We start from the raw sequence: 14,634 nt of genomic DNA on the forward strand, positions 1-14,634 counted from the left end.
AATAGACACTCCGACTCCTGGGCCAGGATTTTGCGGCCTCTCCTGCCGTAATATGAATATTACGGTGCTGCCGAACTGAATGGAGATTTAAGAGGCTTGCCGCATTAACTGGGGAGGGGAGATATGCTGCGGTGAGGCTGTAAGAACATAGCCCTGGTATTCTTCACACATGAGTGAATAGCAGTCTGTCTCAAGTGGTTCATATGTTACTCCTGCTGAAAAGAGTTAGAGACAAAGTCATTTAATTTGATGGAGAGAATGGGCTGGAGCGAGAGGGCAGGTTACGATTCTGGTGGCAGAAGGGAGGGGCAACAAAGATCCGTGTTAGCTAAATTGTACATCCCTCCGCCCCTGAAAAAAAAATACTTTGAAGCTACAATGGAGGTGATGTTGATACAGATAACGGTACAGCAAGGAAAGGAAGCCCCAGAAATAGGAGGTCAAGCGTATTGAAAGGAGGGGGGGGTTCAGGTGGTCACTCTTGTCTCACCCAGCCACCAATGGCTATTGTGCAGTAAACATTTGACTGACCTTCCCAGATTGTTCAAGGTGAGTAAGCAAGAGTTCACGCTGAAATACTATTGGAAGCCTGGCTCATTTCCACATCATCCACGGCAGTCATTAAGCATAGCAGAACCTCAGGAAATGCTTGCCCCCTTCTACACACATCCTCACAACTTCCTTTGACTATTCCACTCTCCCAAATCACTGTTCCTGTGGTATGGAAATGAAACGTTGAGATTGTTGTTTATTGCGTGCACTTGAAATCACGATACAAGTTGAGTTTGAACGAAGCGGAGAAGGATGCCATTCCCAAGAAAGGCATCAAGGAAACAATGAGTAAAATCACAATATATTCTGGAATGAAGCAGAGAAGGCCAAGGAAGGAGAGTTTCTACATGTACAAAGTGATGAAGCATGTTCACATGGACAGAGCACCACTTTCAAAGCCATGATCATCATGAACTCCAATGTGAATAATATTATCGTGTATTGCAGGTGAAGCGTGCCGCTTGTTCCACTATAATAGGTGCCTGGGAGATTCAGTTCACTATGTGCTGTGTGCCCAGGTCAGAAGAGACAAAGACTGTTATCTGCAAGTACACCAGCTCCAAGTCAAACTCCACAACTTACTGAAAGCATCATCATAGCAGACTATCTGCAAACATCTGAGTGAAAGGAAATTCTGAATTAGTCTGAAGACTTTCTCCATCATGATGTTCCTTGCAAAGGAGAAGGAAATAAGCAACCGAAATAAAGACGTATCACAGGTCCCGTAATCAACATGGGGAAATTCTTTATCAGGGAGACAGTAGGAAATGAAGATGTTGGAGATGATTTTTCAAGTTCCGATTGGAGTTGGTTGGGCAAATATGTGTTTGCGTATGTGTCGATTTTGTTGAAAGCTCCCTGTTATTGCTTGTCATAACTTCTGATTCACAAATCACAGGATGTCCTCTTAAATTCAATATCCCTCACAGATGCCTTTCAAGGAAAAAAAAAATCTGTCAGGCAGTCCAGCAGCCCACATTGCTCACTCCCACACTTGGTTCACCAACTAGCATCATGGCACCTTACTAAATGAAGCAGCAACCTGAACACCCCTTATTAATTCATACAATGGAAGGAATTTCAGAGCAGAAACCATAGAACATCATGAGGTGGGAAAACTGGGAATGATGAGGCAAGAGATGCCCTTCTTGTAGAATGCTACCCATATCAAATCTTTGATTCGGGAACGTAGCGGCGCACCTATCTGGTTGTAACTTGAACATCATGAAGGCAGGATGACTTGACACTTTGGTGAGTTGAGAAGATTTCAGCAGGAGCTCTTCAGGGCAATTCTTGGACCCAGAGTCACAGCATTGACTGCCTCCACTCACTTTGTATATTTTCCTTCTTGCACTATGACCTGTATTTTCGAGCTCTCTTGAAGTCTTTTTGTTTTTATTCCAATTCAATCCAATCAAGTCCAATTCAGAGTCTCAACAAGTTGAGACATTCCCGATCCAAGCTGACAAGACAGGGCTCTCACCTCCTGTCTTGGGCTTGATCTACATGATCCAAGCTGATTGGAGTCGGCATAGCTCCTCCTCCAAGGTTTGATCTCATTTGCATCTTAGCCAAAAGACCGAGATGCCTTTTAAAAATTGCTTCAAATGAAGCTGAAATGTAACCTAGTGACTTCAATCAAGCACAGCATGTCCATACTACACTTGACCTTAGCCAAAAGGCCGAGCTCCCTCTTTCTTCACGTTGTCTCCCTCGCACAACCTAAATCTCTGTCTTTCTATATCGGACACACACCTGTCCAATTCCTTCCCTTATAAAGCTGAAAATTTTCCTTCAACACTCCTTGTGAGAAAACATTTCTGCCAATTTAGTATGATGGCATATATTAAGCTAATAAAAAATGAGCTTAGATGAGTTCCAGTAAGACCATATACTTCATGTTCGGAAAAGGGCTTACTGGTCTCCTGTGCCAAAATTTCTGTTTCTAAACTGCTCTGCCAGTCTATTTGCTCATCTCTGGTGATTATTTTAGTTTTATTATTTATAGTGTCAGTGTTACATCCACCACAGAAAGCTCGAGGGACCGGTGAAATACATTTATCCAGGACAACCTACGTTCTTTACAACTTGTCCTTAATGAGTCATTCATCTGAAGTCCTCTCCTTGGATCGTGGGTCCCTTACAATCTTATTCCCGTATCCTTTATCTTCTGGCAATTTTACTTGACAACTGCGACCTTAATATCTCTAATAAACCAAGTAGTTTATAATTGCTTCATTCTGTAAAATGGCAACATAAATCAGTCCCTCAGCTTCCCCCTACCAACCAAGATCGCTCTTCCACATTCCTTTTGAAGTGAAGTTCAGTTGTGTTGTAATACATCGCTGTATAAGGCATGCCAGTGCGGTTTTAAGTTACAACCATTTTATGTATATTTATGTTTTTTTTAACCTTCAGGGCAAATAATTTATTTGAAATGAAGCATAAAATGTTCTGGCCCTCGTGGAATGAATTAGCACAACCGTGCTTTTATTGACCTAGGCTCCGGGCTGTTTGAGCTTTTTAAATCGCTGCTGGTTGGCTAGTTTTACTAGTTATATATTTTGTGATGTGTAATTATTGAATTAGTTTGCACCATCTGCAACAATTGCCTACCTGGGCGAGGGCAATCAAAACCATTGGTTTGGGGAAAGAAGGAAGTGAAATTATTGGCAGGTGAGATAAAATTGTGTTCGTAACAAGTGAGACTTTGGCTCTGCTTGCAAAATGGTGACTGAAGTGAATTAAGCGGACAGGGATGTCGGAATGTACAGTGCCTAATGGAATTAATAATTCTGAACAATTTGTAAGTTTATTTTTCATTGAATCACTGAACCCCACAGTGCAGAAAGAGGCCCTTCGGCCCATCGAGTCTGCACCGAACGCAATCCACCTAGGCCCTACCCCCACATCCCTACATATTATACCCACTAATCCCTCTAACCTACACATTTATAGCCAAAGTTGTAACCATGGCAGTGTATCTAAACTGAAGAAGTTGCCCATGAATTTGAGAAATTGATTTGCTTCCTGAATAACATTTCCCTGGTAGTAGCCAATGATTTTACCCTGTCGTTTACCAAAGTTTAGAAACTGATGCTGCAACTGTTTAATGATGGCTGGATAAATTGTGGTCTTGAGGATGCGGCGGAGATGTTGGGGTTAGACCGAGGTGGGCACAGTAAGAAGTCTCACAGTGACAAGTTAAAGTCCAACAGGTTTATTTGGTCCTGATGAGGGGCAGTGCTCCGAAAGCCCGTGATATCAAATAAACCTGTTGGACTTGAACCTGGTGTTGTGAGATTTCTTACTTCAGAATGAAAACAGGAAATGCTAGAAATGCTCAGCAAATCTGACAGCAGCAGTGGAAGGAGAAACAGAGTTAACCTTTTAGGTCTGTTACCTTTCTTCAAAATATCAAATCACAGCCAAAAATAGAATCCCTACAGCGCAGAAGGAAGCCACTCGGCCCATTGAGTCTGCACTGACGACAATCCCGCCCAAGCCCTATCCCTGTAACCCCACGTATTTACTCCATTAATCCCCCCGACACTAAGGGAAAATCGAGCATGGCCAATCCACCTAACCTGCACGTCTTTGGACTGTGGGAGGAAACTGGAGCACCCGGAGGAAACCCACGCAGACACGGGAAGAATGTGAAAACTCCACACAGGCATTCACCCAAGTCCAGCATTGAACCTGGGGTCCCTGGTGCTGTGAAACATTAATTATTTTTCGGTGTCCATGAATGCTGTCTGACCTGCTGTCTATTCACAATGTTTTCTCTAGTTATTACAGATTTCTGCAATCTGCAATATTTTGCTTTTGTAGTATTGTTCAGTGAATAATTTCAGAAGCCTGTGACTAATGTGACAATAATATCTTCCTTGTTTTACCTTTTTCCCTTCTGCTGGTATAAATCAAAAGGAACGCTAGTCCCACAGGTCTGGTCCTCACTGCTTGGGTAGCAGCTGTGTACAAGGTTGCAATTCTGATTGAAAGGTGAGTATTATGTTGTAAGCTTTGGTTTTATCTCCATAGTTGGGCTATGAGCAGGTTATTGCTGAGTAAGTTCTGCTTGATAGCACTGTCAATAACCCCTTCCACCACCTTTCCGATTATCATGAATAGACTGATTGGGTAGTAATTGGTTGGGTTGGATTAGTCCTGCTGTTTGCACGCAGGACATACCTGGGCAATTTTCCACGTTGCCGAGTAGTTGACGGTGTTATAGCTTTACTGGAACAGCTTAGCTTGGGGAATGGCAAGTTATGGAGCACAAGTCTTCCATACTATTGCTGGAATGTTGTCAAGGTCCATAGCCTTTGCAGTATCCATTATCTTCAGCCATTTTTTCATATTATTTGAAGTGAATGACATTGACTGATGAGTGACATCTGTGATGCTGGGGGCCTCTGGAGGAGGCCAACTTGGATCATTCAGTCAGCACTTCTGGCCAAAGATGGCTGCAAATTCTTCATCCTTATCTTTTGCACTGAGATGCTGGGCTCTTCCATCATTGAGGATGAGACATCATGGAAGGAGAGGATGAGCCTCTTCTTCCAGTGAGCTGTGGAATCATCCAACACCATGCATGACTGTATGTAGAGGAACTGCAGAACTTAGATCTGATCCCTTGGCTGTGGGATCATTTAGCTCTGTCTCTTGCATGCTGCTTTCACTGTTTGGCATGTAAATAGTCCAATGTTGTATCTTCACCAGATTGACACCTCATTTTTAGGTATGCCTGGTGCTGCTTCTGACATGCCCTCCGGCACTCTCCATTGAACCACAGATGATCCCCTGCATTGGTGGTAATGGCAGAGTGGGAGATCTTTCGGGCCATGAGGTTACAGATTGTGGTTGAGTACAACTCTGCTGCTGCTGATGGCCCACTGCACCCATTCTTGAGTTGCTAGATTTATTCAAAGTCGATCCTATTTATCATGGTGGTAGCACTACACAACACAAGGGTGTTGTCAGTGTGAAGACAGGACTTTGTCGCTGCTCCCGTTGCTGTCATGCAGGGTGCACGTGCAACAGGTAGATTGGTGAGGACAAGGTCAAGGAGGATTTTTTTACTCAACGGGATATAGGTGACACTGACTAGGCCAGCATTTATTGCCTATCCCGAGTTGCCTTTGAGAGGTGGTGGTGATTGTCTTCCTGAACAGCTGCAGTCCTGAGGTGTAGGTACACCCACAGTGCTGTTCAGGGGGGAATTCCAGGATTTTCACCCAGTGACAGTGAAGGAACAGCGATATATTTCCAAGTCAGGATGGTGAGTGACTTGAAGGGGAACCTCCAGATGGTGATGTTCCCAGGTGTCTGGTGCTCTTGTCTTTTGAGATAGTAGTGGTTGTGGGTTTGGAAGATGTTGCCTAAGAAACCTTAGACAAGTTTTTAATTCCAAATGTATTAATTGAATTTAAATTCCACAAGGTGTTGTGGTGGGATTTGAACCAGTGTCCCAGAGCATTAGCTTGGGCCACTGGATTACTTGTCCAGTGACAAGCTCATTGAAGTAAATCATAAATGTGTGTAAGTCACAATGACCTCTGTAATTTTTGACCAAGGAAGCAGTACACATTTAGAAAAAGTTTAAAAAACAGCTCTGTCCAACTGCCCCAGTGCATCAACACATTTATTCAGTCAGTGACTGAGCTGGACACAACAGAAAGCTCACTTTTCGTTGACTTTCGCTGGATTTTGGCACAGCCTGCACTGGGGAGGGGGGATTTGGCCAGAGTTCCTGTTAAACCACAACCCCTGCTGGAAACTTTTATCTGTAGTTATCAAAGATAGGACCAGGTTGAACTCACCATGGCATGCAGCCTGCCATGAGTTCCTGCAGTGCATCTTGTAGATGGTATGCTCTGCTACTGTGCGTCGGTAGCGGAGAGGAGGATATTGAAGGTGGTGGATGGGATGTCAATTATGCAGGCTGCTTTGTCCTGAATGGTGTTGAGCTTCTCGAGTGTCGTTGCAGCTGCACTCATCCAGGCAAGTGCCATCATAGTCCTGAATTGTGCCGTGTAGATTGTGGAAAGGCTCTTGCTGGATCCGTCACCACGTGCTGAAGATCTAATCTAGCAGCTGTGCCTTTAGGATATTCAGTTCATACAGTGGTGCTGGTGCCGAGCCATTTATGGTGATGGATATTGAAGTGTCCCACCCAGAGTACATTCTCTGTGCCTTTAACACCCTCACTTCTTCCTCCAAGTGGTGTTCAACATGGGGGAATGCTCATTCATCAACTGAAAGGGGACGGAAAGTGGAAACCAGTGGGAGGATTCCTTTCCCGTGTTTTGCCCTGAGACTTCATAGGGCCCAGAGCCCATGTTGAGAACTCCCAGAGCAATTCCCACCTGACTGTGTACCACTCTGCCACCACCGCTGCTAGGTCTGTCCTGCTGGTGGGATAGGACATATCCAGGAATGATGATGGTGGTGCCTGGGATGTTATCTATAAGGTATGATTCCATGAAATATGACTAAGGCAGGCTGTTCCTCGCCTAGCCTGTGAGACAGCTCTCCCCATTCTGGTACAAGCCCCAGATGTTAGAAAGGAGGACTTTGCAGGGTTGACAGGGCTGGGTTTGTAGTTGTTGTTTTCGTTGTTGAGGTCAATGCCACATGGTCCATCTGGTTTCATTCATTTTGGATTTTGTAGCAGTGCTGCAAATGAGTGGCTTTCTTGGCCATTTTGGAGGAATTTAAGAGTCAACCACAAAGAGCCTGAAATCACTTGTAGGCCAGACCAGATAAGGATGGCAGGTTTCCTCCAACAAGCGAACGACAATCGACAATGGTTTGTAGTCACCATTAGACAAGTTTTTAATTCCAAACGTATTAATTGAATTTAAATTCCACAAGATGTTGTGGTGGGATTTGAACCAGTGTCCCAGAGCATTAGCTTGGGCCACTGGATTACTTGTCCAGTGACAAGCTCATTGAAGTAAATCATAAATGTGTGTAAGTCACAATGACCTCTGTAATTTTTGACCAAGGAAGCAGTACACATTTAGAAAAAGTTTTTTAAAAAAAGCTCTGTCCAACTGCCCCAGTGCATCAACACATTTATTCAGTCAGTGACTGAGCTGGACACAACAGAAAGCTCACTTTTCGTTGACTTTTGCTGGATTTTGGCATAGCCTGAACTGGGGAGGGGGGATTTGGCCAGAGTTCCTGTTAAACCACAACCCCTGCTGGAAACTTTTATCTGTAGTTATCAAAGACAGGACCAGGTTGAACTCACCATGGCGTGCAGCCTGCCAACATTGATAGCTTAGGTGCACACATGAATAATGGCTGTTTGGCCAAATTACAGCATGGCAACTCGCATTCTGGGAGCTATAATTCAGCAACTAGTCTCAAGGAAAAGAAGAGGAAAGAAAATTGGCTAGAGATAAAATGTTGCAAAGCAATATAACAGATTAAATTATATGCCTGTTTATTTTCCATATTGAAATTATTTTGTTGGCTGCTGCAACATGGCTGGAATGGGGATTTATATTGCAAATACAAAATCCAAAAAGATCTTCTGGGAAAAGAACTAAACATCTTAATTTTTTTATTCATTTGTGGGACGTGGGCGACACTGGCTGGCCAGCATTTACTGCCCGGCCAGCATTTACTGCCCATCCTTAGTTGCCCTTGGAGGGCAATTGAGAGTCAACCATATTACTGTAGCTCTGGAGTCACATGTCAGCCAGATTTCCTTCCATAAAGGGCATTAGTGAACCTGATGGGTTTCCAACAATCGACAGTGGTTTCATGGTCACCAGCAGATTCTTAATTCCAGATATTTGTGTTCTATTGAATTCAAATTCCGCCATCTGCCATGGTGGGATTCGAACATGGATCCCCAGTGGTATAAAAGCAGCTCAATCTGTTATGGATATCAGCTGATGAAGTAGCAGCGTTCCGAAAGCTCGTGATTTCATTTCAACCTGTTGGATTTTAACCCAATAAGTTGTGAGACTTCTTATTGTTATGGATGGAGTAGAATTTTATCTTTTCACTATATTCAAGGATATCCCCAATTTTCTCCATCGTTTTCATATATACATGGTAACATGTAGTGAACATGTGTAGCATGAGGAAGTCGTTTGATGAAAATATGGGAGTAGAGCTGCATTTTAACAGGATTTTAAGTAACAGCCGCGCTCTAACAGTCTTTGTGATCCTTGTCTCTTCCTTGTAAATGTCAGCCCGTTCACGGATGAAGTCTATCGTCAAAAAGAAAAGGCTGTGAAGGAGAACTGAATGGCTGGTGCTCGATAAGAGGATGCTATCTCATTGGATTCAGTCGGATTCCTTGCTTTGCTTCGATTTGAATGGGTTCTAATATTTTAATAACTATTAATTAGTTACGGTACGATGCTCTGCTAATTATGGTTTAAATATACAGTTCTGCAGCAAACGTTGAGGGGTGACATTTAATACGTTATGAGTACGTTATTCCAGATAATGAGAGTTATAGATTATTTCGTACGATTCAGGTAATGATGAACTCATTCATATTGTCCGTGGAAACGCACCAAACTGTTTGATATGATCTCACTGTAAAGGCAATCTAATTGGAACCCATCCTAACATCAGTCTATTAAGACCTGGATAGGTTATTAAACCAAAAATATCAAATCATTGCCATTCAGGAAACCCAGTACTTGCAAACTGGGTCATTCATTTTTGCTCAGCAAGTGATAAGTTTACCCAAATATTTCTCGCTGCCATATCAATGATCTCATTAATTCCTTCTGAATGTGGTGTTACCTTCACACACAATGACATCATGGTTACATTTTAAGCCGGATTTATTAGAGAAAAGTAGATATTGCTCTTTGACAGTTGTTGAGAATTGAATCTTTCATAGAAATTGGACTTGTCATCCCCATTAATCAAACGTGAGCCTTGCGGTGGGACAGCGGGAATCGCATTATGAATCCTTGCCGGCGCAGAACTAAAACGGAAAGAAGATTAGATTACCTGCTGAAATCTCTGTTTTTTCACATTGGAGCATAATAACGATAATAGAAAATATTACACAGCTAGCATTTCTGACCTTTTATTTGCAATCTCTTGTATGCTACTGGATATAGTGCAAACCTGCTAGATCTAAAAATATTGTCGCATTCCTGGCTGAACGAGCATATTGTGAACAATAATATCTTGAATGTATACTAAATTGTATTTTATATTAATGGTTAAGAATGTATTTTTATATCCAGTGGAATTTGTTTCCATTATCTTTGATGCCATGTGGAAAATTCCAAGCTCAATTCCTGGCCTCTCCTGTTGTAGGTGATAACATCTGGGTTTGGATTAGGATCTTGGCCCCAGCGTCTCTAAGCAAGGGTAGGCAAAATCGCCCGGGGTTCCAGTTCCTGAATACCGTCAGTGACCTTCTGAAGTAACATGTACAACATAGTGCTGGGTAAAGACAAGATTTAGTGGCTCAAATCATAGACTCCCTTCAATGCCGAAGAAGCCTTTCGCCCCATCGAGTCTGCACCGACCCTCCAGCACAGCATCCCACCTAGGCCCAATCCACTCGCTGATCCATATCTGTAACCGGAAGGATTAATTGTGGCCAATCCACCTAACCCACACCTCTTTGGACACCCTATTTTACCATTCTGATTCAAAGTGGTGGACACACTTGAAATGGGAGTGTTTCAGATCCGACTTTCAGCCCCGTTCTCAGACACACCCATACGCGCTCTGTCTGCAAAATTATCAGCAATTCTGAATCGTGCTGCACATCCTGTGGGTGGAGCTTAACGCATCTGAAATCATGCAGCTCGGATCAGTGCCTCCAGCTGCACATATGCAGAAAAAAAAGATAGAAAAATGTGGCATTATCCGGTCACATTGTTCCCAAGCCGGATAATACCTCCCCAACCCCCGCAGACGTTGTCCCTCACCCACAGCATTACTAATCCCCTTAAAGACCACCCCCTCCGCCACCCAGACCGATCTCAGGCAGAGTGGCAGCCCTGCCACTGCTGATCTCAAGCAGAGAGCCATGGGACCCACCTCTTACTGCCTCACTAACTGGAACACCTGAATCGGACTTGTGTGGAGCATGTCTGTTTTGCGCCGATTCTGAATGGGCGAATGCAGCGATAAAGGAGGAAGTGCCAGTAAGATTGGACATGCGGCCCATTAAGTGAAGTTAAATGCATGCAAATATATTTAAATGGACATCGCGCCTGATCGTGGCCATTTTCGGGGGAACCGCGCACAGCTAGCTTGTTGCATAAGGTTAAATCTCACAGGATTCAGGGTGAGGTATCTAAATGGATACAAAACTGTTTCTTGACGGAAGACAGAGGGTGGTTGTAGAGAGTTGTTTTTTCAAACTGGAGGCCTGTGATCAGTGGTTTGTCTCAGGGATCAGTGCTGGGTCCGCTGTTATTTGTCATTTATATTGATGATTTGGAAGACGATATAGGGGGCATGGTTAGTAAGTTTGCAGATGACACTAAGCTTGATGGTATAGTGGACAGTGAAGAAATTTATGTCCAATTGCAACGGGATCTTGATCAATTGGGCCAGTGGGCTGATGAATGGCAGATGGAGTTTAATTTAGATAAATGCAAGGTGATGCATTTTGGTAGATTGAATCACAGCAGGACTTATTCAGTTAATGATATGGTGTTGGGGAGAGTTACAGAACAAAGAGAGCGAGAGGTACATGTTCATAGCTCCTTGAAAGTGGAGTCACAGGTGGACAGAGTGGTGACGAAGGCATTTGGCATGGTTTCATCAGTCAGAACATTGAATACAGGAGTTGGAATGCCTTGATTGAAGTTGTACAAGACATTGCTAAGGCCACACTTGGAATACTGTGTGCAATTCTGGCCACCCTATTATGGAAAGGAGCATGGGAGGCTGAGGGATGATCTTACTGAGGTCTATATAATAATGAGGGACACAGATCAGCTAGGTAGTCAATATCTTTTCCCAAAGGTAGGGGAGTCTAAAACTAGAGGGCATAGGTTTAAGGCGAGAGGAGAGAGATACAAATGTGTCCAGAGGGGCATTTTTTTCACACAGAGGGTGGCGAGTGCCTGGAACAAGCTGCCAGAGGTAGTACAGAGGCTGCTACAATTTTGTCTTTTAAAAAGCATTTAGATAGTTACATGGGTAAAATGGGTATAGAGGGGTATGGGCCAAATGCAGGCAATTGGGATTCGCTTACTAAAAAAAATTAGCTTTCTAAATTGTTAGCTTTCTAAAAAAATTAGCTTTCTAAAAGAAAGGGGCGGCATGGACAAGTTGGGCCAAACGGCCTGTTTCCAAGCTGTCAACCTCTCTGACACTATGAGAGGCAGGCACAGATTACATTTATCACCTCACGCCCGACGGCAACTTGATAGTACAATCGGGCCCGAAGGGGCAATTTATCATGACCAATCCACCTAATCTACACATCTTTGGAGTGTGGAAGGAAACCAGAGCACCCAGAGGAGACCCATGCAGAGAATGTGTAAACTCCACACAGTCACCCAAGGGTGGAATTGTGCCCAGACCTTTGACACTGTGAGGCAGCAGTGCCAACCACCGTGCCATCGTACCAAGCAATCTACTTGGGCAGTGCATCATAATGCATCTTCTGTGTATTTGTTCATGGGATGTGGGCAATGCTGCCCTTGTGGTGAGCTGCCTTCTTGAACCTCTGCAGTCCCATAGGTTTTCTATCGTTTGTGATGGAACTGAACGTCTTGAGTCTATTTAAGATCACCCACATTGCTGTGGGCCTGGAGTCGCATGGAGGCCATAATGGGCATTAGTGAATCAAGTGGAGTTTTGTTTTTACACCATTTGAAAATGGTCGTTACATTTTTAACTCCAGATTTTTTTTTCTGAATTCAAATTCCACCATCAACCACGACGGGTTTCAGACCCACTCTGAGTCTCTCGATTATTGACCCTGTGTCAATACCACTACGCCACTGCCCCCATTCGATTAGTAAGCATCTTCACTAAAAGGCGGTGAATATTTTAAGAAAATGTTAGAAAACTTCTTCTCTGTACAGTGAAATTGTGAAAGGGGTTCTTGGTGTACATGGTTGCAATCTTGTTTTTAGTAGTGAAAAACACAAATTGTTTCCATTTGTAACACAAATAAAATGATAGGGTTGGATTTACTACGTCTGGCAGAAACTTGGCCAGTTGTAGTAAATTGGAGTGGACGATTTACCCACCTTGTTGCGTGTTGATCTCTTTGACAGCTTGAAGCAGGCAGTGTCCTTTAACTGTCCAGGCTGGGCTCTGAGCATGTCTTCAGCGCCTGAGTCTTAGTGTCGCTGGAGGCGTGAACAAACAACAGTGGTGGCGCTCCCACGAGGTAAGGATTTTCCAACAGGATTCAGATCCAGAAACAGGAGATACGTCCACGTTTTTTATTTGTTTGGCAGGTTTCTTTGTGAAGCTGTATTGCTCCTCCGAGCCTCAGGAGGATTCCTCTGCCCCAGGGTTCCACCCACTATACACACCACAATCCCTCCCCCTGAACCTACTGCTACCCTTGCCTTGATCTGGAGACAAGGCCCAGGGCCTCCAGGACAGAGTTTGGGATGCCTGATTTTAACAGGCACATCTGTTTGAGCAGCATGGGGTAATCAGATTGTATCTGTATTATATCTTGTATTAGTTAACTAGATTATAGTCAAGATGCCCAAATGTATGAGCAGGTTTCTACTTCTCCAGAAAGTAGAAGATATCTTTATTAGCAAATTTTATGCCAGTTACATCACATCATATTTCATACATAACACAAAGCTTTAAATTTATTTTCATGTTCCAAATTGCTCAGTTTGTTTCTGCCGAGTGTAGCAGATTGCCAGAATGACCTCTAACTTCAGTGCATCTGCTCTAATAAACATGAGGAGGTCAGAGTGTCCATCCCCTTTATACTGCAACTTACCATTGTGTTTGTTGCTTCAGTCCCTGATGCACACTTATAAATACTTGCAGTGATCACAAAAAAGCTCTGCCATTAAAAGTATCTTTTATATCTTTCGATCTATAGCCTTTTAAAATGAGTCAGAATTTTGTTTTGAAAGGTTAAAGATAATTTGTGCCAGAATAACTGATGCTATGTGTTTTATCTGGGATATTCATTTCACGTTGTAAATCCAAGCATTTAAGTTACTGCCTCTGTAATTCAGTACGGGGACAGAGACGCCAAGTTATAGCAGATATCAGTATTTAATTTATCCGTGACTTTGGGTGCATACCCAAAACACACCAAATACCAAATGCTCCATCTGCCATAAAAGGGAAAAAAAAACTTGCCAGTCTCTCACCCACGGACCCCACATTGGGAAAATATCACCGGGGAGTGGGGGAGAATTTACAATATTAAATAACCTCAAAAACCCCCTCCCTCTATTTGAACAGTGGAGGAAGCCACACTTGACCCTGACTGACCACCAGTTGAACTCTTGAGAGCAAGGACATGAATAGAGGCTACTAACTATGTTATAAAAGCAGATTTTCTGTGCATCCCGGTATTTTGAATTTAAAACACTGGGTACGGTAAAATGTTTCTGATGTGTTATTCATTACAATGTTTGTAATTTGTTACCTTGCACAAGAACGTTAATCGTTTTAACTTTTTTGGATGATTTGTATAATTAAAAATTAGGTTCTCTTTGTGTTCCGCCTCTTTTTAATCACACAATGGGAGTGGAAATAATTGAACGTTTCTGTTCCAGCTAATTTGCTCCCTAACTGTAAGTCATGAACAAAATGATGAAAGGGACACACACTGCCCAAGAACCTATTCAATATTGTTCAATCCAGTTTCTTCCAGCACTACTTGCCTCCTGAGCTCATTGCAGCTTTGATCTGTAAGGCTATAAGATATAGGAGCAGAATGAGACCAATCAGGCGCTTGAGTCTGCTCCACCATTCAAACATGGCTGATAAATTTCTCAACCACATTCTCCTACTTTTCCTCCACAACCCTTAATCCCTTGACCAATCACAAATCTACCTCCTGCTGTCTTAAATGCACTGAATGACCTGGCCTCCACAGTCTAATATTGGCAATGAATTCCATGGATT

General features: G+C 43.2%; 1 protein-coding gene across 1 annotated transcript in view; it reads left to right on the forward strand.

Annotated features, from left to right (window-relative positions):
- Positions 1-14,222, forward strand: part of pemt (phosphatidylethanolamine N-methyltransferase) — a 107,374-nt gene extending 93,152 nt beyond the window's left edge. Inside the window, exons 6-7 of the mRNA XM_080206302.1 lie at positions 4,480-4,554; positions 8,766-14,222. Coding sequence (XP_080062428.1) covers positions 4,480-4,554; positions 8,766-8,820 — 130 coding nt within the window. The 3' untranslated portion in view covers positions 8,821-14,222. The remainder of the gene's footprint in view (positions 1-4,479; positions 4,555-8,765) is intronic.
- The last annotated feature ends 412 nt before the right edge of the window (positions 14,223-14,634 follow it).

The sequence above is a fragment of the Carcharhinus amblyrhynchos genome, chromosome 18 (assembly GCF_965287045.1).
Source record: "Carcharhinus amblyrhynchos chromosome 18, sCarAmb.v2.hapA, whole genome shotgun sequence".
NCBI lineage: Eukaryota > Metazoa > Chordata > Chondrichthyes > Carcharhiniformes > Carcharhinidae > Carcharhinus > Carcharhinus amblyrhynchos.